Here is a 22036-nt window from a genome sequence, read left to right on the forward strand (position 1 = left end):
AAAACTTTTGGTCATTTTATCGTCTACTCAGGCCTTTGTGAACCCCCCGGACAGTTTTTAAGTTGCTCGATTCAGAATTTAGATATTTGATATTCATTTTATCAGACACGCCCCCTCCCTATACAAACCCATTGTAACTTCAAACTCCATTTTAACCATGATAGACTCATCAAAAACAACCGTCCTTGGTTCTGGTGACTCATACCGCCCCCCTAATGCGTGAGGGGGCCGTGTTTTATCAATTACTTTTTTCATGTATTTTTAATATTTTTTTGAGAAAATGAAAAAAATAAAATACAATAAAAAAATAAAATAAAATAAATGAAAAAATTAATCAGAAAAACACGGCCCCCTCACGCATTAGGAGGGCAGGGTGAGTCACCAGAACCGAGGACGGGTGTTTTCGATGGATCTAACATGGTTAAAATGTAGTTTGAAGTTACATTGGGTTTGTATAGGAAGGGGGCGTGTCTGATAAAATGAATATCAAATGTCTAAATACTAAATCGAGCAACTTAAAAACTGTCTGGGGGGCTCACAAAGGCCTGAGTAGATGATAAAATGACCAAAAGTTTTTTTGAAAGTGAAATATCCCTTTAAAACTAGTACAACTCTCAAGACTCCCAGCGCTAAATGAAAGTCACCGATACAGCCGCCAGTCAAGCTGATACATAGGCCGATACGCCTATTAGGGCGATTTGGAAGCCTCACCTTTCATTAACTAGTTGCTCAACCGGATACACGGTATCGATGGATTTAACACACAAAAAAACACAAAATGTCATTGCATTTAACTTCAAATTAAATCCAGCTTCCGTGTCTTCCGTACCAAGTTTCAGGAGTGTAAAGTTCTATCAACAAAGTACAAAGCCTTTCCCTCACTCATTTCACCGTGTGTGTGCAATGAAGAGAAAGGCAAAGACAGAGAGATTCTGCCAGGAAACAAAATCCAGACGGCTCACAGCTTGGATGGGGAGGGCAGGCCGAGCACATTCCTTTCACTTTTATCACAAACAGTTCAAGTTCAGATAAAGACCATTCGAAACACTCCCACAATATGGTTAGTCGGAGAAGGAGAATCCATTACCTCGCGTGTAACTTGGTGATATGTGTGTTTAGGCTATCCTGTAGTAAGTTGGGGTATGAGGAGCTCATAATAATTCAATAATGTTCCCCTAGGATAGTTTATTCACCATATAATACTCAGTTAAGTTAAAATGAGTTGACCCATTAAGACCTGGAACGCATCTGTGTCACTTTTTCATTTGAGCTAAAAAGCATTATTTTACACTTTGGGCTATTCAAAAATAGCAGATATACAAGCTCATAGCGCGGCACCAAGTGCCACGCTACGAGCTTGTAGATCTGCTATTTTTGAAAAATCGTGAAAATGTGGGCAAATCTTCGAACATATATATTCTTTTAAAGCAAACATTAACTCAAATCTTTGCTTCTGGGGGTCCCTGGAACAAAATATTTTGAGATGGGGGTCCGCGGCCAAATACATATCATTTTGGGGGTCCTTGATATGAAAAAGATTGAAAACCACTGATATAGAAACATACGTTTTTCAGAAAACCGTTAGGATTTAGAACACATTTTGCAAAATCGGAACCTCAGGCCTCAATGGGTTAAAATGAGTTTCTGTCAACCTAGGCAACTTGCTATTTACTACAAAATCTGTAAATATGTTGACAGAGATAACACAGCCCCTCAGTATACATTTGAGCGCCAAGATGCAAATTGTGACTTTTCATGGTATGCTATATTTATGTCTTTACATTCATTTCCATTAGGCTGGTCACTGCGAGAGAAGGACGTCAACATGCATTTCTTAAATGTCAAGTGACAAGAACGAGGGGAAAGTTCTGAGACGGCTACTCACCCGTCTTTGAGGTAATTGAACAGAATGAGTTTTGCCGTCTCCTCGTGTGTTTGTTGTGAAAGCTCCTGCTGACCTTTCAGCAGATCAGGTGTCACCTGGATAGAACAGGAAATGAGCAGAAGGCTGGAGGTCACTAACTGAGGACTGAGACCAATTCTGATATGAATATAACATCCGGAAGAATAATCAGAGAAACAAAATGGGGAAAAGGGGGGGGGGGGGATAAAAATGTGAAGGGATTGTAAAAGAAAATGTCAAAATAAAAAACAACAACATTAAAACCAGGAAAGCATCTGTGTCAGTTTTTCAGGAAACTCTTAGGATTTAGAACGGTGGTTTAGAACAATGGTTCTCAAAAATAGCAGATCTACAAGCTCACAGAGCATCACTTTGTGACGCAAGCTGCAAGCTTGTACATGTGCTATTTTTGAACGTTTTTGAAAGATCTTGAAAGTGTTTGAAAAATGTTGAATAATTTAAAAAAAAGAAATGGACACAAATCTTTTCTTCTGAGGGTCCCTGGCACAGAACATTTTCAGATGGGGGTCCGCGGCCAAATAGGTATCATTGTGTGGGTCCGTGGCACGAAAACGTTTGACAACTACTGATTTAAAAAGCATTTGTAGAATGGGCCTCAGGTCTTAACCCATTAAGACCTGGAACTGTGTCATTTTTAGATTTCAGCTAAAAAGCATTATTTTACACTTTGGGCTATTCAAAAATAGCAGATATACAAGCTCATAGCGCGGCACCGAGTGCCGCGCTACGAGCTTGTAGATCTGCTATTTTTTTTAAATCGTGAAAATGTGTGCAAATCTTTGAAATATGTATATTTCTTAAGCGAACATTTTTAACTCAAATCTTTGCTTCTTGGGGTCCCTGGAACAAAATATTTTGATGGGGGTCCGCAATCAAATACATATCATTTTGGGGGTCCTTGACATGAAAAAGATTGAGCACCACTCATATAGAAACATACATTTTTCAGAAAACTGTTGAGATTTAGGAGACATGTAGAATCGGCTTCAGGTCTCAATGGGTTAATGGGTTAAAACGTTGTGCAAAAATGATGACAAAACACAGAACGCGTCTAGAGTGTGTTTACCTGAGCGTCTACCTCCGTGCCAGACTTTTTCCCTGCACTGGAGGAGGAGGGCTTGGCCAGATAGGTGGACGCCACATTCGTCACAACCTTGCCGGGGGCGGAGGAGGAGGCAGCGCCACCTCCCTGGCCTTCCGCGGTGGCGGGCGGTAGAGTAGAGGAGCGACTCAGCGGCTTCTTGTAGCCCTGGATGGAACCCACGCCTTTAGAGACGGTGCTGCTCTGAGGGGACCCCGGGGCGCTGCTGCTGGTGTTGGCACCGGACGCCGGGGCCCTGGAGCCGCTGCTCTTCCCTTCCACGGCGGACGCCCAGGAGTCTTGACTGCCGACCATCTTCTGCATGCGGAGCTGCGAGGGCCGCAGCACGTGCTCCGCGGACGTGCCCTGGCGCCGGCTGAACTCGTCCATGTACGCCCCTTCCCGCAGGCCGAACGGCAGGGCGCTGTCCACGCTGCGGGAGCGCTTCCTGTCGTCGGCGTTGAGCCTGTTCCTCCGCCCGCCCGTTCTGCCCCGCCGCTGCTGGCCGCCGGCGCCGTCTTTCCCGCCGGCGTCAAACTTGTCGATGAGCTCGTCCACGCCGGGGATGGAGCCCGTGTCGATGTCTCGGCCCGTGCCGGGGTGGAAGGGGATGTAGCGGCGGTTTTCGTGGCGGTTGATGGTCTCGGCGTAGAGCGTCTCCAGCGAGTCGTCCTGCAGGGCCCTGGTGGTGTTGGTGGACGACGAGGACGAGTGGCGAGAGCGAGACGACGACGAGGTCGTCTGCTGCAGCACCGGCCCGCTGGAGTCCGTCCTGCGCAGGGGAAGGACGTCGGGTTCGCGGCGCGTCCGCTCCAGGCTGGAGCCGGCGCTGCTGACGGCGCTCGGGGATCCGCGGGAGGAGGGCTTGTTCCGCTCGCCGGTGGGGCTGGAGGACGCGGCGGAGGGCTCGGACGGGGCCGAGCGCTGCTGCTGCCGGGACGGCGGCGTTACGGGCCGTTGTTGCTGTGGCTGGGGTTTAGGGACCGGCTTGGACAGAGGTGGACTGCTCTGGCGTTTGGTCTGTGGCTGTGCCACCTTGGCCTGAGGCCTGCTCTGTGGAGGAGCGTGTTGCACTTGTTGACGCTTCATGGTCTCCGGGGGAGAAGGCTGGGCTTGAGGCGAGGACTGCGGCTCGGCCAGCTGGGCCTGAGGCCTAGACGGGGCCGTCTCGGGCTGGCTCTTGGGTAGGGGTCTTGTTTGCTCCTGCGGAGCGGGAACTTGACTCTGGTCCAAACTCGACCGCCTGGCGTGGGACACCTCCTCGGCGGAGACGGGAGGAGAGGAGTCTCGCTGGAGGAGGAGGAGGTCATCGTCGGTCTCTAAGGCCGCCGCGGAGAGAGGCCGAGAGGAGGGCAGGCTGTGGTACCCGTCGATGGCCAGAGAGTTGCGTTCCGGATCGTAAGGCTGCAAGATCTCCGGGTGCCGCTGGAAGTTCAGAGGCGCGGAATATTTCCTCCCGTTGGAATCTCCGTTGTGAGGAGGGCCGCCGTGATGCGCCGCGTTAGTCTGAGACCTGTACTCCGTGAAGGGGCTGGTGGCACCGGACCCCTTGGCTCCGCGGAAATCATACTCGTGGTAGTTATCGATGAAAGAGCCCTCTGCGTCTACGTAGCCGTTGCTGTTGGGGTCTATGTGGGGTTGAGGGCCCCTGTCCTGGTTGTTCAGAACCACGTAGGGGTGTCCGTCTATGCCCTGGACCCGGATGCTGAGGCCGTAGGAGCCGGCTCCGTTGTGGGACCTGGAGGACGGGCGGGAGGGGTGGGTCTGCGTGTACCCTCGCTGCAGGCCGCTGTTGGGAATGCTGCTCACTCTGTAGGACTCCATTAGGAATGCAGGAGGAAAATCAATCCCTCTCCCTCAAGTAGGTGGCACCACCTCTGCAAAGGGAAATAGAGATTGGTTGTTATTATTATTATTAGTGAGAAATGAGATTCTGCCGGTGGATTCTTTGTCAACAGATGTTTCCAGGCCTGTCATAATTATTACACAATTGCAGTTATTTGAGCTAATTGCAATTCTTTTTGCATAACGTTAGAATGGTTTCCATTCATCTGTATGAAAACAGGTGGATGAAATGAACAGAAAGATGTCATATTTCCATCATTATTTCCATTATTGAACACACTCCTTAACATCTTTCAACCTGGCGCCCCTAATTTGGGCAACACATATTTTTTTAATGTTCAAAGTCAAACATATATATATATATATATATATATATATATATATATATATATATATATATATATATATATATATATATATATATATATATATATATATAGTGGATCTACAAGCGGATCTACAAGTGGATCTACAAGCTCACATCGCACCACAATGCATTGTGTTCTGGGCTTGTAGATCATCTATTTTCAAAATGTTGGAAAGTACACAGTTATTAAGGATATGGTCTTGCTTTGGCTTTGGTCACTGTGGTGGATGCCTGAATGAAACGTTCAAAGATCTACAAGCAGGGCTGGCCGCTGCCATAAGCAACATAAGCGGTCGCTTAGGGCCACAACAAAAAAAAAGAAGGAAAAAAAAGTTTGTTTTTTTTACTTTCACATTGTAAGTATGTCATGTATCTCCTATCCAACAACTAGTGTTATTATTTTAGTATGCAATAAAAAATGACAATGATTTTATAATGGGGGTGTTTGGGGGGGGGGGGCACCAAAAAAATTCTTGCTTAGGGCCACGAAAATCCTAGGGCCGGCAATGTCTACAAGCTCATAGCGCGGCTATGAGCTTGTAGATCTGCTATTTTAGAATATCCCAAAGCAATCTTAAAATGACACACAAGACGCGTTCCCAATCTTAATGGGTTAATATTATTATTATTTTGTTATATGTACCCAAGGCTTTGTTTGTTTAGTGAGCGGCTCTCTCCGTGGAGCTCTCTGAACAGAGAGTCAATGAACTACCCTCTAAGTAGGAGGTGGAGCAGGTCGGTCTGCACAACAAACCTATGAGTCAGCATGGGAGCACATTGTTTCAAACATCCCATATGATCAGGTGTCTAGAAACAGGTAGAGATAAAGTAGGTGAGTAACAGACACGGTTACACCAAGATGACTGTTTACAGTACAGAACAAAGGCTTTTAAATAGTTTAAATGGGGGGGGGGGTTAAAGAGCTCATACACTGAATCATTTCGGCTGTTGCCATATTTAGAGTTGGCGACTTGGCGTGTGTGTGTGGGTGTGGGTGTGGGTGTGGGTGTGGGTGTGTGTGTGTGTGTGTGTGTGCGTGTGCGTGTAGTGGTGAAAAAAGTACTCACATTTTTTACTTAAGTAAAAGTATCAATACTGTGATGTAGAAATACTCTACATAAGAGTCTGGAATTCAAATTTGACTTGAGTAAAAGTACAAAAGTATTGGTATCAAAATGTACTACCAAAAAAAAGAAAGTACTCTTTATGCAGAATGTCCAATTTCACAAGTATAAAAATCTTTTGAAAATAGCAGATCTACAAGCTCACAATGCGTCGCATCGCGACGCATTGTGAGCTTGTAGATCGGCTATTTTCAAATGGCCAAAATGTATATAGGGCTGAAGTGGTTAATGTACGTTTTGTAATAATAATCAAAATCTACAAAGTAACTAGTAACTAAAGTTTTCAAATAATTGCAATGGAGTAAAAGTACACTATTTGCTTCTGAGATGTAGTGGAGTAGAAGTAAAAGTACTGAAAATTGTAAATACTCCAGTAAAGTAAAATATACCTCAAAACTTGTACTTAAGTACAGTACTTGAGTAAATGTACTTAGTTACTATACACCACTGCGTGCATGCCTGTGTGTCTCCTGTTCGCACTCAGCCGATCCTTGTAAATCACACTGTAATTTGTGGCCCCTATAGATGGTGCAGTGTACCGTGGGAAATTGTCACTTTGTTATTTATCTTATCTTATCAATGTATCTTTGTTATACCTAACCATATGTATTCAAATGTATAATTTATTATAATTGGGAGCCAAAACGAAACCACCACTGTGACATTGAGTCAGCAGCCGGCGATACTCTGTAATGCTGTTAAACCTAAGTGCATCACAACAGAGAATAGGGATTCATTCATCACCATAATACCTGCAATCAAGATCGACCAGCCACTATTCTTAAAAGGTGTTTATGTATAGGAAGCCCGTAAAAAGACACATCAGCACCCGCCATGTGCTTCCGTGGACAATGGCCTCTTCACTGGTTCCTGTTTGCCTGGCTGATAATGCCCTGTTTCACCACGTGTTACAATGCAAGATAAATAGTGATGGGTCTGGAAGTGGGGCAAAGATAAGACTTAAAACTAAAGCAGGGCCCCGGATTCACCTTAGAATTGAGCAGGATGAGGCAAACCTCAGGCAATCGTTGACATTTAAAACCACTTTCAATCTGGCCTCCCTGTTTTGGGTATATGTCATTACGGGTGAACATCTGCCAAGATTAGCAAAAATAGCACCTATACTGAGCATGTAGATCGGCTATTTTCGCTACTAAAGTATATAGGCCCTTTATTCTTTGTTGTGCAACAAATAGCGAAAATAGGCGATTGCTATTGGCATATAATAGGCTGGCAATATACAAGCTCACAGCGCGGCACAGAGTGCCGCGCTATGAGCTTGTAGATCTGCTATTTTTGAAAAATCGTGTGTTTTTTTTTCAAAAAACATTTTTGAATCGGCCTCAGGCCTTAATGGGTTAATGGTTATTTCTAAGCAACTCAAATTTTGATCACCCTCATCTGCCGACCTGGCAGATCAAAAAAGAGATGATTGCCCACCCCCCTGCCCACCTTAAGTGGTTAAGGGATAAATATAGACTAAAAGAGCTACATATTCGGTCGGAATATCCAAACTTTGTTTTGAAGGGGTAAGCGCAATAACTCCAAAACGTCATTGACAACTTTGGATGGGTCTCTCAGAACTTTGTTTGTCCGGACGAAAAAGGGTTCGGATGTTGGTTGGACTATTTTGAAGCATTACCAAAATATCAAAATATTTTGTTCCAGGGACCCCAAGAAGCAAAGATTTGAGTTAAAAATGTATCTCGAAATATTCTATATTCAAAGATTTGCACACATTTTCACGATTTATTTATTATCAAAAATGGCAGATCTACAAGCTCATATCGCGCCGCTATGAGCTTGTAGATCTGCCATTTTTTAATAGCCAAGAAATCTTAAGTCACACAGATGTGTTCCCGGATTGAATGGGTTAATGCCAGAATTGAGCTTTAAAGCCATGCCAGGGGGGGAAAAAAAAGCTAAATTCCTCCTCTAAACCTTTGGCTATCTGCAGTCTGACTCCAACAGATGACTCAGAAGACCCAATGCTTCATAGTTTCCAACCTACGCAGAACAGGTGAAAAACTATAAAACGGACAATTGATAAAGTCCCCCGTCAACACAAAACGGTGCTCTGCAGAACAGAATGAAGCTAAAGGACAACAACAATGGGGTCTTTCACCGGCTAGTATCACATGTACATGTGTTTAACACACAGGGACGCAGAGGTGTGTTAAGCAACTGTTTTCCTCCCATTGTCTTCTACAGTGCGAGGGAGGAAGCACTTGTGCCAACCCCTCCTCTGTGCTCTGTTCTCCATTAACTACCATTATAATAGGGCTGCAGCTTATCCATTAGCTTCTTAGTGACTCAGCTAGTGATTACTTTTTTGATTCATCGAATGGTCGAGGAGCATATCAACGCATATAGTCTCGAAACCTTGTATGTCCAAAACTGTTACTTTTCAGGGTTAAAATTCAAAAGTATCAAAAGCTACCGTTGATGCTTTTGTGTGACGCTGTAGTAGGCCTGACCTCGATTATTCGAATAGTCGACTAATCAGTCGAGGGGTGTCTGAGTCGACTGTCAATCTCTTAGTAAAAAAAAAATATATATATATATTTGTTTTTCAACTTTGCTTTTTTTTCGACTGAGAGATTGGCCTAGTTTGTTATATTAATTAACTAATAGTTTGCCAAAAATAGGATATACATCATGATTTATTGGGAGAAACCAAGTTTTTTTTTTCTTTTGCATTAGTCGACTAATAGTCGACTATAGGCAAATATTGGCCAATCAGATTCGACTATAGAAATCCTTAGTCGGGGACAGGCCTACGCCGTAGTATGATCAAGTAGGGTGTTAATTTACGAGAGAAAAAAAACACAAAAAAGGTTAGAATATGGAGATGAGAGGTTTCCGACAGCAACGATACATTACATTACATTACAGTCATTTAGCAGACGCTTTTATCCAAAGCGACTTACAATAAGTGCATTCAATAAGTGCATTCAACATAGGTAGGGAACGAAACTACTAATCACCAGAAGTCTTAAGTGCATTCTCTTCTAAAACAAGCAACCAAGAGTATACCTAACGCTAAGGTAAAAGTGCAATATATCAGCTACTTTCTTAAACAGATGAGACAAAATAGGAAAATCAAATGAGCAAGAGCTAAAACAAACAAGTGTATCATACTGAGGGTCCTGCCTTGAAACGAAACAGGTTGAATGAATCTCTGTTCTGACACAAACTAGCATCTCACAGACTCCACCAGTCAGAGCAAAGGTCAGCACCGAGCAGAGGTCATAACGTCAAGGCCCAGCCTTTGATCTGTCTGGGGGTGAGGTGAGGTGAGGTGGGGGGGGGGGGGGGTATCCTCACTGACCACATGTTTGTGCACACACACACACTAGTTCTAGTGATTCTCAAACTTTAGCATTTCAGGGACCCCCAGTTGATACAATTCTTTATTTCTGCGACCCCCATCTACACTCTAAAATCCTCAGTGTCTATTGAACTCTGAGAAGTGTACAGATGGAACCAAATGGACCCGTAAGGGTCCATTTGGTATCATCTGTACACTCTCAGAGTTACGGACTGAAAAGGGTCCATTTGAACCCGACTTTGAGAAAGAAGTGGACTTGTTTCCTAATATCTGCCCCTAAGACTGATGTCTTGTCTTAAAGAAAAGAAAAGACATGACAAAAAATGCATTAAAAGCATAAGTTCAAGACATGGCGACTACGTAACCTTCCTGACAAAGTGAGCCAAACATTTGCACCCATGTGACACCATTAATATTCACTTCTTGCCAGTCCAAACGCAAAAGAGTTTGTTTTGTTTGTCTAAGCCTTTTTAGCCAAGCTTTGGAGCTATAGAGACATGAAATGCAACCTGTACAGATGATAAAGGACTTGCTAAATAACAATGATAACTACAACAACAGCACAAAGAAATATGTTTCCTATAAATATTGATAAGCTAGAAATATTCAAAACAAACAAGTAGGTGGGTGTGTTCAAAAGCCAGCTGCAAGATATTCAGTGCTGCTGACGTGTGCGTGTGTGTGTGTGTGTGTGTGTGTGTGTGTGTGTGTGTGTGTGTGTGTGTGTGTGTGTGTGTGTGTGTGTGTGTGCGTGTGCGTGTGCGTGTGTGTGTGTGTTTGCGCGTGTGCGTGCGTGTGTGTCTCAGTGGAGGAAAGAGTACTCAAATGTTTTACTTGAGTAAAAGTATCAATACTGCAATGTAGAAATACTCTGCTGTTACAAGTAAGTCCGGAATTCAAAATGTACTTAATGAGTAAAACAAAGTACAAAAGCATTGGTATCAACATTTACTTAAAAGTACAAAAAGTAGAAAGTACTCATTATGCAGAATGTCCCATTTCACAAGTTTTCAAATGTATAAAATGTATACAAATCTTTTGAAAATAGCAGATCTATATAGATGTGCCATTTTCAAATGGCCAAAATGTATACAGAGCTTGAAGTGGTTAATGTATGTGTTATAATAATAAAGTAACTAGTAACTAATGTTTTCAAATAACAGTGGAGTAAAAGTTTAATATTTGACTGTGAGATGAAGTGGAGAACAACTTTTTTTAAATACTCCAATCAAGTAAAAGTACCTCAAAATTGTACTTAAGTAAATGTACTTCTTTCCACCCCTGCTGTGAGTAGTGTAGTGCAGTGGTTTTCAACCAGTGGTCCGGGGACCACCAGTGGTCTTTGAGGGGGTTCCAGGGGGTCCCCCGACAAATGAACAGTTAGTAACCAAATGAAACCTTGTGTGTCTGTAACTCTGAGAGTGTACAAATGGAACCAAATATTTGGTTCCATTTACTCTCAGAGTTACGTGAACACTGATGATGATACTGCTGTGTAGATTGGGACCCCCCAAGGAATCAAAATGGTTGAGTCCCTGGCATATCTTTTCAAATGGGGGTCCCTGGGCTAATATGTGTCAATTTGGGGGTCCTTGACCCAAAAAAGGTTGAAAACCACTGGTGTAGTGTAGTGTAGTGTAGTGTAGTGAACACATTCATAATCATAACACAGGTAAAATGTACAGTTTATATCAGTGACAGTATAGAGCAGTTACAGTACGCTGGGCTCCATTCCATGTCCCATCCATACACACTCTGTCTGTGTAACAGGTGGCATTAAAAAAAAAGATAATAACACAATAATATTCCCCAAAGCTTTGCGCTTCTTCTAATTAAATCAGTCACAACTTTAGACGACAAGTTAAATTCTCCTAACAGTGACATATTCTCTGGTGTAAAAACCTAAACTTTGTACAGTTCTTAGCAGTTCTTATTCCACTTCTTATGGTCGCATCATCTCTGGAGGATTATATGAATGAGTTTGACCCCCAAACAACAACATGAAAACTATTTTACTCACCAGGAACGCTTGGTTTTTGTCTTCAAGCTACGTAGTTTATAAAGAAATAAAAGGTTTTACGGTTAAATTAACCCAAAAGTAGTTTTTTTTTAAGTATTAACTTGTACGTCTTGCTCTTGTTTAGTGACTTAGTTTAATGGTTACAGTTCAGAGAGACGCCCGACGCCAGCCGTAGCTCCGCCTACTAGCGTCCCCTCAGCAAGAAAAATAGCAGACCTACAAGCTCACAACGCGTCGCTTCGCGACGCGTTGTGAGCTTGTAGGTCTGCTATTTTTGGCGCGGGACACCGTCCTGCGAGGGATTATAAACAGACTCACAGGAACCCAGAACCCTCCCACCATGCGTTGCCATGTCCGCTTGTTAAAAGCGACTTTGGGCTTGTTTTTTATGTAAAGTTATTATTTATGTTGATTGAAATTGAAATGTTTATTAGGCAAAAGAATGTAAAACAACACAGTTACATTTATAATACTTTTGTCTAAAAGCTCCGACCAAAAACATTCTTGAGGACTTGTTTCCGTTGGGGTCCTTGAATTAATTTCATAGACATATATAGTAGCAACCAAACAGTTCAAAAGTCAAAATAAAAATACAGAGAAAAAATACCACTATGTACAAAGAAAAGCATGAAAAATAAAACATATATACAAAAAAAATGTATGTCATTATTTCATGTAAGGTTTTTATGTAAAGTTATTATAAGCAATCTTGGGCTTGTTTTTATGAAAATGTATATTATTTATGTTATTTAAGTTATTTTTTATGTCAAGTTTTTATGTAAAGTTATTATAAGCAACTTTGGGCGTGTTTTTATGTAAAGTTGCTTGTAATTGGTAGTTTTGTTTTTGGGGGGGTGGGGGGGGCTTGTTTCTAAAGTAGTTGCATATTGGGGCTTGTTTCTAAAGTGTAGTTGGGATTTGTTTCCTAATGTTGTTTAAGGTTCTCAACCATTTTCATATCGAAGACCCCCAAATGAATATGTATTTTTCCACAGACCCCAATCTGAAAATATTTTGTACCAAGGACCCCCGTACCAGATTTGTGTCGTTAAAATGTTTCAATATTTCAGATGTCACTTTTTTTTCCCAATTTGTTTTTAAAATAGCAGACCTACAAGCTTACTTGTGAGCTTGTAGATCTGCTATTTTCAAATGTAGGCCTACTGTAGGGCTGCGTATATAGGTCTAAAGTGTTCATGTAGCCTGGGCTTGTTTTCATAGACCTGGTCGCTTGTTTCTCTCGCAAAATCTGGCAACTTTGATTAGCACTCATAATAATAATAATGAGTCTGACTGGTTCAAGAAAACTAAAAAATGCACTGCATATTTCTTAGACATTTGACCCCCAACGACCTCCCCCCTCACAGTAGGGGGACTCAGCCTCCAGCACCTCACTTACCAACCTGTTGGTTAAAAGAATATGTGCGTAAAAAACTAAAAGCACAAATGCGAAGAGAAATAAGGCGCACCCACCCACAACACACAGTTTGCTTCACTTCTGCTGCACCTGATTCTGTGATTATGATTCAAAATGCATCTGTGTAGTTCAAGCCAAGGACCCCTTTGATATACATTTGGCCACGGACCCCCATCTGAAAATGTTGTGTGCCAGGGACCCCCAGAAGCAAAGATTTGAGTTAAAAATTTTCGCTTTAAAAAATATTTTTTATTTTCCAATTTTCAGTACTTCTCCACTATGTCAGAGGAAAATTGCTTTTACTCCACAAAAATGATATGAACACTTTAGTTACTAGTTAACTTACTTTGTAGATTTAGATTTTTGAAGAAAAATAAAATCACGATTTATCAAAAACACAAAAGTTATTTAAGTCCAGTACCAGTACTTATGTTAATAATAACAGCCTGTCATTTGACAGGCAGTTAGAGAACTAAAGACGTGAGAAAACGGTTCATTCGTATGATCCCCCCAAATGACCCTCATGACATTAACACACTATTAGCAATGCCTTTTAAAACCGAGAGCGCCATCTAGTGGATAGTTACTTCGGTGTAGTCTACTTAGGCCTGATGATGATAACTTTATTCGCCATGTGCAATAGGCCTACTACTTACTTATCAGTGGTGGAAAAAGTACTCAAACTTTTTACTTAAGTAAAAGTATCAATACTGCAATGCAGAAATACTCTGTTACAAGTAAAAGTCTGGTAAGTATTGCCATCAGAATGTACTTAATGTACCAAAAGTAAAAGTACTCATATGCAGAATGTCCTATTTATTTCACAAGTGTTCAAAATGTATCCAAATCTTTTGGAAATAGCAGATATACTGAGCTTGTAGATCTGCTATTTTCAAATAGCCCAAGTATACTGGGATAAAGTGGGGTAATGCATGTTTTGTAATAATAATACAAATGGACCCGGGAGGGTCCATTTGGTTCCATTTGTACACTCTCAGAGTTACACCCTCTCAAGGAACCATGAGGGTCCCTGGACCACACTTTGAGACCCACTAGTATTTCTAGTGAGCCAACATGCACAATATCAGCACCCTGACTCTGTTTGACCAGAATGGAACAGAGCCTTCTTTAGGATCATTGGTAACACCTGTGAAGGAAGTAAGAAGAGGCCCAATTGTTCTCCAAAATGGCTGCTGTGCATAGAGCCTATTGGAAATAATCCAGTACAGTAAAAAAAAAAAAAAAAAAAAAAATTGTGACAATCAATATGTGGCTAAAGGAGCTGGGAGGAGTGTTGCACCTGGAGAGGATAAGGTTCACTCTTTCTGATAGGGAGCCCCTATTTCAGAAAATCTGGGCACCTATTATTGGGCTGCTCGATGAGATGACTCGAGTGAATATAGTGTCGTGTTGCCCCCGGGGTAGTATCTGTTGTATGCCTTTATATTATACTAGATCGTGATGCTGTTCGTTTTGCCCTCTGGATGTGTACTATCATCAGCCTCATGTTGTTTGTATGTCATTTTGTTTAGTTAAGTTGTGTATGTTGTTGTTGTGTTTTGTATGCCTCTGTTTTGTTTCATGTTGTTTTTGTATTCCTAATTACGGGGCCAGGCTTCCAGCATGGACCCGTATTGTTATTCGCATTATTAGGTTTCGAGAGCCTGTAAGGCTTCGAACCCTATTACATCTCTACACTTTCATTATTATTCTTCCGCCGGTTTTGCCAGTTCTGGCCTAACCGCGTGGTCACTTCTTATGAAATTCGGCAATATGGTAGAGGGCTATGCCAAACGGCGAAAACCCGAAACTCACAAACATTGGCCAAAGGGTGGCGCTGTAGCACTCAATTGAAATATGCCAACTTTGAACAGGTACAGCTCATGCCCTGTTCGACCTACAGCCATGAAACTTCGATGCACACATGCGTCTCCTCATGCCTAACAACTTTCACACTCTGACTTTTGACCTCTGACCTTTAGATCTCCCACCATTTCGAATTCTATGAAAAGCAGTAAAAAGCAGTAAAAAAATCACTTCTCCTGGGATTTATGAGCAATCTGTACGAAACTGTATACACATGAACTTTGGACCAATGCCGACAAACGTAACTTAGCGGATTTTCCATAAGTGAAAACGTTAAGCTTTTATAAGCCAATGAAAATTGCAGCTTTTTTAAAATTATTCATCTGCCCCTAACACATACATGCAGACTCACATTTGTTTGACACTTTGCAATATTGTAGAGGGTCCTTCCAAGTATCACTGAAACCAATCTTACTCCAATTGGTCAAAGGGGGGCGCTATAGCAATTTTTTGAAAATGCAAACTTTAAACAGGCAAAAGTCATGCCTCGTTTGGCCGACAGCCGTTAAACCTGCTTACACATGTGCCTTGACTCATGAGGAACACATGTATCACTTTGACCAGTAAGCTCTGCCCTTAGATTGTCTGCAATTTTGAGCAGTTTGAAAAACATTTAAATCCAGGATTTCTGAGCAATTTGCATGAAACTGTGTCAAATACATGTTTGAGGCCCTTTTTCACAGGTTCAGGTGTGTTGGTTCAATAGCTTGATCGCTTAATCATCTGCCTTGAAACCATAGGGTAGCCGGTTCGAATCCCACCTCAGGTAGTCTTAATTATAATTGCATTGCACACAACATGACTATATCAATGAATACATGTGCAATTGTTAAAGATGACGAGAAATGAATACTTGAAAGTAGTTATTTTCAATGTATGACGTACTTCATTCGCGCTTTTGTTTTGTTTTGTTGGATTCTCCCTTTTCACTGTCTAAGGCTGTGTATTGGATAGCTCCACCAGTATGTGTGAGTCTCATGTGCCAAAGGTCCCTGGTTCGAATCCCACTTATTACAGTTCACATTTAAATTGCATTGTACAAAACATGACCCTGTTAATTCAGACATGTGCAATGTTTAGACAATAACACGAAATGCTTTTGAGAGTAGTTGTTTTTTATGTATGACATACTTTCTTGTGAAAATAGACGATCTACAATCTCACACCTTTTTAGATAGCAACGCGTTGTGAGCTTGTAGATCGACTATTTTCCACTAGTTTCCATTCCGAAATATATTGAGCAGTTTGAAAAACATTTAAACCAAGGATTTCTGAGCAATTTGCGTGAAAGTGTGTCATGTGTGTAAACTCCCTTTTCACTAGTACAGGTCTGTTGGCCCAATGGCTTAATCATCTGCCTTGAAACCACAGGGTTCCTGGTTCGAATCCCACGTCATGTAGAATTCATTATAATTGCATTGCACACAACATGACTGTATCAATGAATACATGTGCAATTGTTAACCAGTAAACTCCGCCCTTAGATTGTCTGCAATTTTGAGCAGTTTGAAAAACATTTAAATCCACTATTTCTGAGCAATTTGCGTGAAAGTGTGTCATGTGTGTGAACTCCCTTTTCATTAGTTCGGGTCTGTTGGCCCAATGGCTTAATCATCTGCCTTGATACCAGAGGGTCGCCGGTTCAAATCTCACCTCATGCAGACCTCAACTCAATTGCATTGCACACAACATGACTGTATCAATGAATGACCAATGCCGACAGACGTGAGCAAGCAGATTTTCCATAAGTGAAAACGTTAAGCTTTTTATAAGCCAATGAAAATTGCAGTTTTATGACAATTATTCATCTGCCCCTAAAACATACATGCAGACTCGCATTTGTTTGACACTTTGCAATATTGTAGAAGGTCATTCCAAGTATCACTGAAACCAATCTTACTCCAATTGGTCAAAGGGGGGCGCTATAGCAATTTTTTGAAAATGCTAACTTTAAACAGGCAAAAGTCATGCCTCGTTTGGCCGACAGCCGTTAAACCTGCTTACACATGTGCCTTGACTCATGAGGAACACATGTATCACTTTGACCAGTAAGCTCTGCCCTTAGATTGTCTGCAATTTTGAGCAGTTTGAAAAACATTTAAATCCAGGATTTCTGAGCAATTTGCGTGAAAGTGTGTCATGTGTTTGAACTCCCTTTTCACTAGTTCAGGTGTGTAGGTTCAATAGCTTGATAGCTTAATCATCTGCCTTGAAACCACAGGGTTGCTGGTTCGAATCCCACCTCAGGTAGACTTCATTATAATTGCATTGCACACAACATGACTGTATCAATGAGGAATATATCTATCACTTTGACCAGTAAGCTCCGCCCTTAGATTGTCTGCAATTTTGAGCAGTTTGAAAAACATTTAAATCCAGCATTTCTGAGCAATTTGCGTGAAAGTGTGTCATGTGTGTGAACTCCTTTTTCATCAGTTCGGGTCTGTTGGCCTAATGGCTTAATCATCTGCCTTGATACCACAGGGTCGCTGGTTCAAATTTCACCTCATGCAGACCTCAACTCAATTGCATTGCACACAACATGACTGTATCAATGCATGTGCAATTGTTAAAGATAACGAGAAATGCATACTTGAAAGTAGTTATTTTCAATGTATGACGTAATTCATTTGCCCTTTTGTTTTGTGTTGTTGGATTCTCCTTTCTCACTATCTGATGCTGTCGATTCAATAGCTCCACCAGTAGAGTGTGAGAGTGTCAACAGACACCATCAGGGAGGCCATATCTCTAGCTCAATGAGAAGAGAGGCAGCCTGTGAATCCATAGGTCGCTGGTTCGATCCCTGTCCCCAACAATGCGTTGAGGTGATCATCATTTGGAATTCCCCCTATTCCCATGGATTGGATCCACCCCTCTCACTCATCACCAATCACACCTGCCACATGCACAGTACAATTTTTAGGTACTTTTACTTTACTACTCTACTCTACTGCAATTACAGCAGATGACAGCTTTAGTTACTTGTTACTTTGCAGATGTAATTATTAATACAACACCTACAGTAACCACATACAGCCGATCTACAATGTGACGCGTTATGAGCTTGTATGTATATAATAAGCAACCCATGCTGTATGATAACTTACCATATATGAAATCCAATTCTGTCTATCCAATGGCTCAGTCTGTACTGTGGCCATAGCTGAGTGGTTAGTGAGCCCACCTAGGGAGCCAGAGGCCCTGGTTGCCCCAGGTACGATTCCAGGCCAGGCCAGCAAATGTGTCGATGAAATGAAATTTGTCCCTGAGCAAGACTCTTAACCCCTAATTGCTCACAGGCCCTCATTGGAAACAAGACCGCAAGGACTTTCATGAACGGACCTGGAATTATCCTTATCCTTTACACTGTCTACCCACAAGTCTATAGGTCCCTGGTTCAAACCTCAATTTAACCGGTCCAAATATAATTTACTGAACAAAAATCATGACTTTGTTAATTAATGCATGTTCACTTCTTCTCTCTCGCTCTCTCTCTTATTGCCTCTCTTTCTCACTGCCTCTCTCTCTCTCTCCCTCTCTCTCTCTCTCTCTCTCTCTTTCTTTTCTCTCTCTCTCTCTCTCTCTCTCTCTCTCTCTCTCTCTCTCTCTCTCTCTCTCTCTCTCTCTCTCTCTCTCTCCCCCCTTCTCTCTCTCTCTCCCTCTCCCTCTCCCTCTCCCTCTCTCTCTCTCTCTCTGTCACTGTCTGTCTGTCTGCCAGTCTGCCACTCTGTCACTGTCTGTCTGTCTGCCAGTCTGCCACTCTGTCACTGTCTGTCTGTCTGTCTGTCTGTCTGCCAGTCTGCCAGTCTGCCACTCTGTCACTCTGTCACAGTCTGTCTGTCTGCCAGTCTGCCACTCTGTCACTGTCTGTCTGTCTGCCACTCTGTCACTGTCTGTCTGTCTGCCAGTCTGCCACTCTGTCACTGTCTGTCTGTCTGCCAGTCTGCCAGTCTGCCACAGTCTGTCTGTCTGCCAGTCTGCCACTCTGTCACTGTCTGTCTGTCTGCCAGTCTGCCACTCTGCCACTCTGTCACAGTCTGTCTGTTTGTCTGTCTGCCACTCTGTCACAGTCTGCCAGTCTTCCAGTCTGTCACAGTCTGCCAGTCTGCCACTCTGTCACTGTCTGTCTGTCTGCCAGTCTGCCAGTCTGCCACAGTCTGTCTGTCTGCCAGTCTGCCAGTCTGCCACAGTCTGTCACAGTCCGCCAGTCTGCCAGTCTGCCACTCTGTCACAGTCTGCCAGTCTGCCACTCTGTCAAAGTCTGCCAGTCTGCCAGTCTGCCACTCTGTCACAGTCTGCCAGTCTGCCATTATTCTCGAAACCGCTCATTGCTGCTTGCAGCTATATTTCCATTTCTTCTTCTTCTTCTTCTTCTGCCGTTTTTGCCAGTTCTGGCTGAACCGTGCATACGCTTTTTATGAAACTCGGCCATATGATAGATGGTCATGAAAAACGATCAAAAAATAAATCTCACAATCTTTCGTCAAAAGGTGGCGCTATAGCACTCAGTTGAAAATGCCAACTTTGAACAGGTACAACTCATGCCCTGTTTTACCTACAGCCATAAAACTTCAATACACACATGCGTCTCCTCATGATGAACAACTTTCACGCTCTGACTTTTGACCTCTGACCCTTAGATCTCCCACCATTTCGAATTATATGAAAAACAGTTAAAACCTATCTCCTCCTGGGATTTTTGAGTAATCTGCACGAAACTTTTTACACATGAACTTTGGACCTATACCAAAAAACGTTTGCAAAATATCTTCCATAAGTGAAAAAATGAAGCTTTAATGAGCCAATGAATATTGCAGTTTTATGACAATTATTCATCTGCCCCTAACACATACATGCAGACTTACCATTCTTTGAAACTTTGCAGAAATGTAAAGGGCCATTCCAAATATCACTGAAACCAATCTTACTCCAATTGGTCAAACGGGGGCGCTATAGCAATTTTTTGAAAATTGAAACTTTAAACAGGCAAAAGTCATGCCTCGTTTGGCCGACAGCCATTAGACCTGCTTACACATGTGCCTTGACTAATGAGGAACACATCTATCACGTTGACCAGTAAGCACCGCCCTTAGATTGTCCGCAATCTTGAGCAGTTTGAAAAACACTTAAACCCATGATTTTTCAGCTATTTGCGTGAAACTGTATGATCAGCGTGATCTCTTTTTTCAGAGGTTTGTCTGTTGGTCCAATAGCGTCCCGCTTAAGTGTATGTCTCACAACCTCAAGGTCACAGGTTCAAGCCTCACTTGGTGCAGACTTCATCTAAGTTGCATTTCACACAACATGACTATCAATGAATACATTTGCAATTGTTAAAGATAACATGAAATACTTAATTGAGTGTTTTTTACATATTACAGTGTGAAAATAGCTGATCTACAATCTCACAACTTTTCAGATAGCAATGAGAGTATTTTTTTTTCAATGTATAACATACTTCATTGTGAAAATAGCCGATGTACAATCTGACAACTTTTAATGGTTTGTGAGCTTGTAGATCGGCTACTTTCACTAGTTTTGGTTCTGAGGAGATTTACAATTTCTTCAATGGTAAATGGTTTGTGAACGAGTGATCTTAGTGTTAGTGAAACAGGGGCTTGGGTCATGACAGAAGGCAATCTATTCTGTTTTCATGTCTCTCTCTCTCCAATCTATTCCGTCTCTCTCTCTCTCTCTCTCTCTCTCTCTCTCTCTCTCTCTCTCTCTCTCTCTCTCTCTCTCTCTCTCTCTCTCTCTCTCTCTCTCTCTCTCTCTCTCTCTCTCTCTCTCTCTCTCTCTCTCTCTCTCTCTCTCTCTCTCTCTCTCTCTCTCTCTCTCTCTCTCTCTCTCTCTCTCTCTCTCTCTCTCTCTCTCTCTCTCTCTCTCTCTCTCTCTCTCTCTCTCTCTCTCTCTCGGCCATAGCTGAGTGGTTAGTGAGCCCGCCTAGGGAGCCAGAGGCTCTGGTTGCCCCAGGTACGATTCCAGGCCAGGTCAGCAAATGTGTCAATGAAATTTGTCCCTGAGCAAGACTCTTAACCCCTAATTGCTCACAGGCCCTCATTGGAAACAAGACCGCAAGGACTTTCATGAACTGACCTGTTAAAGGAATTTTCTTTCTCTCTCCTGGCCCCGTATTATCGCTGCTTGCAGCTATATTTTTATTTATATTTTGTCTTATATTTCTTTTTTATCTGTGCAAATCCTGTTGTCGATATTTTTGAAAATACCTATGTGTAAAAAAAACTGCAATAAACAGATGTTCTTTTTTTTTTTTTACTAAAATTTGTACTACAGTATTTGAGTACATGTACTTAGTTACTTTACACCACTGCTTAGGCTACTTACTATATGTTGGTAGTAGTTGCAGCAGCCTATGCAGATTGTAAACTGCAGCTGACTTTGTCACATTAACTATACTTAAATAAACAGCTGTTAAAGGTGTTAATACATGAGTAATTAATGTGTTCATAACATCAAGGATATGAACACATTAATGCATTACTAATTGGCCATTCTGCATGATGAGGATAGGCTACTTAATGTTTTAACAGACTGACTATATTTTGACTGACTAATACTTTTGTACTTTTACTCAAATACAGTTTGAATACAGGTTGTTTAGTCTTTTTTTTCTCCATCACTGCATCCAGTTCACTCAGAGAATGCAGGAGAGTAGAACAGACATTATTGTCCAGATATTAACCTACTTTCTGAGATGGTAGGTGTCCATCTCGTCATTGGAACAGTGCACCCAGTGGTGGAAAGTAACATTTTCTTCAAGTAGGCTTCTGTACTTAAGTACAAATCTGAGGATTTATTATTTTACTTTACTGGAGTAGTAATAATTTTAGGCCTACTTCTACTCCACTACATCTCAGAGGCAAATACTTTTACTCCACTGCAATTATTTGAAAACTTTAGTTACTAGTTACTTTGTAGATTTGGATTATTATTACAAAACATGCATTAACCACTTCATCCCTACTTTGATTTTTGAAAATAGCCGATCTACAAGCTCACAACGCGTCACTTTGCGACGTATTGTGAGCTTGTAGATCGGC

General features: G+C 42.0%; 1 protein-coding gene across 1 annotated transcript in view; it reads right to left on the minus strand.

The window, feature by feature from the left end:
* Positions 1-11818, minus strand: part of cgnl1 (cingulin-like 1) — an 84923-nt gene extending 73105 nt beyond the window's left edge. The window contains exons 1-3 of the mRNA XM_084064974.1: positions 11693-11818; positions 2991-4882; positions 1886-1980 (exon numbers count right to left, since the gene is read on the minus strand). Of these exons, the coding sequence (XP_083921100.1) occupies positions 1886-1980; positions 2991-4829 (1934 nt within the window). The 5' untranslated portion in view covers positions 4830-4882; positions 11693-11818. The remainder of the gene's footprint in view (positions 1-1885; positions 1981-2990; positions 4883-11692) is intronic.
* Between the last annotated feature and the right edge of the window lie 10218 nt (positions 11819-22036).

The sequence above is a fragment of the Gymnoscopelus microlampas genome, assembly GCF_963454915.1.
Source record: "Gymnoscopelus microlampas genome assembly, chromosome: 1".
Lineage (NCBI taxonomy): Eukaryota > Metazoa > Chordata > Actinopteri > Myctophiformes > Myctophidae > Gymnoscopelus > Gymnoscopelus microlampas.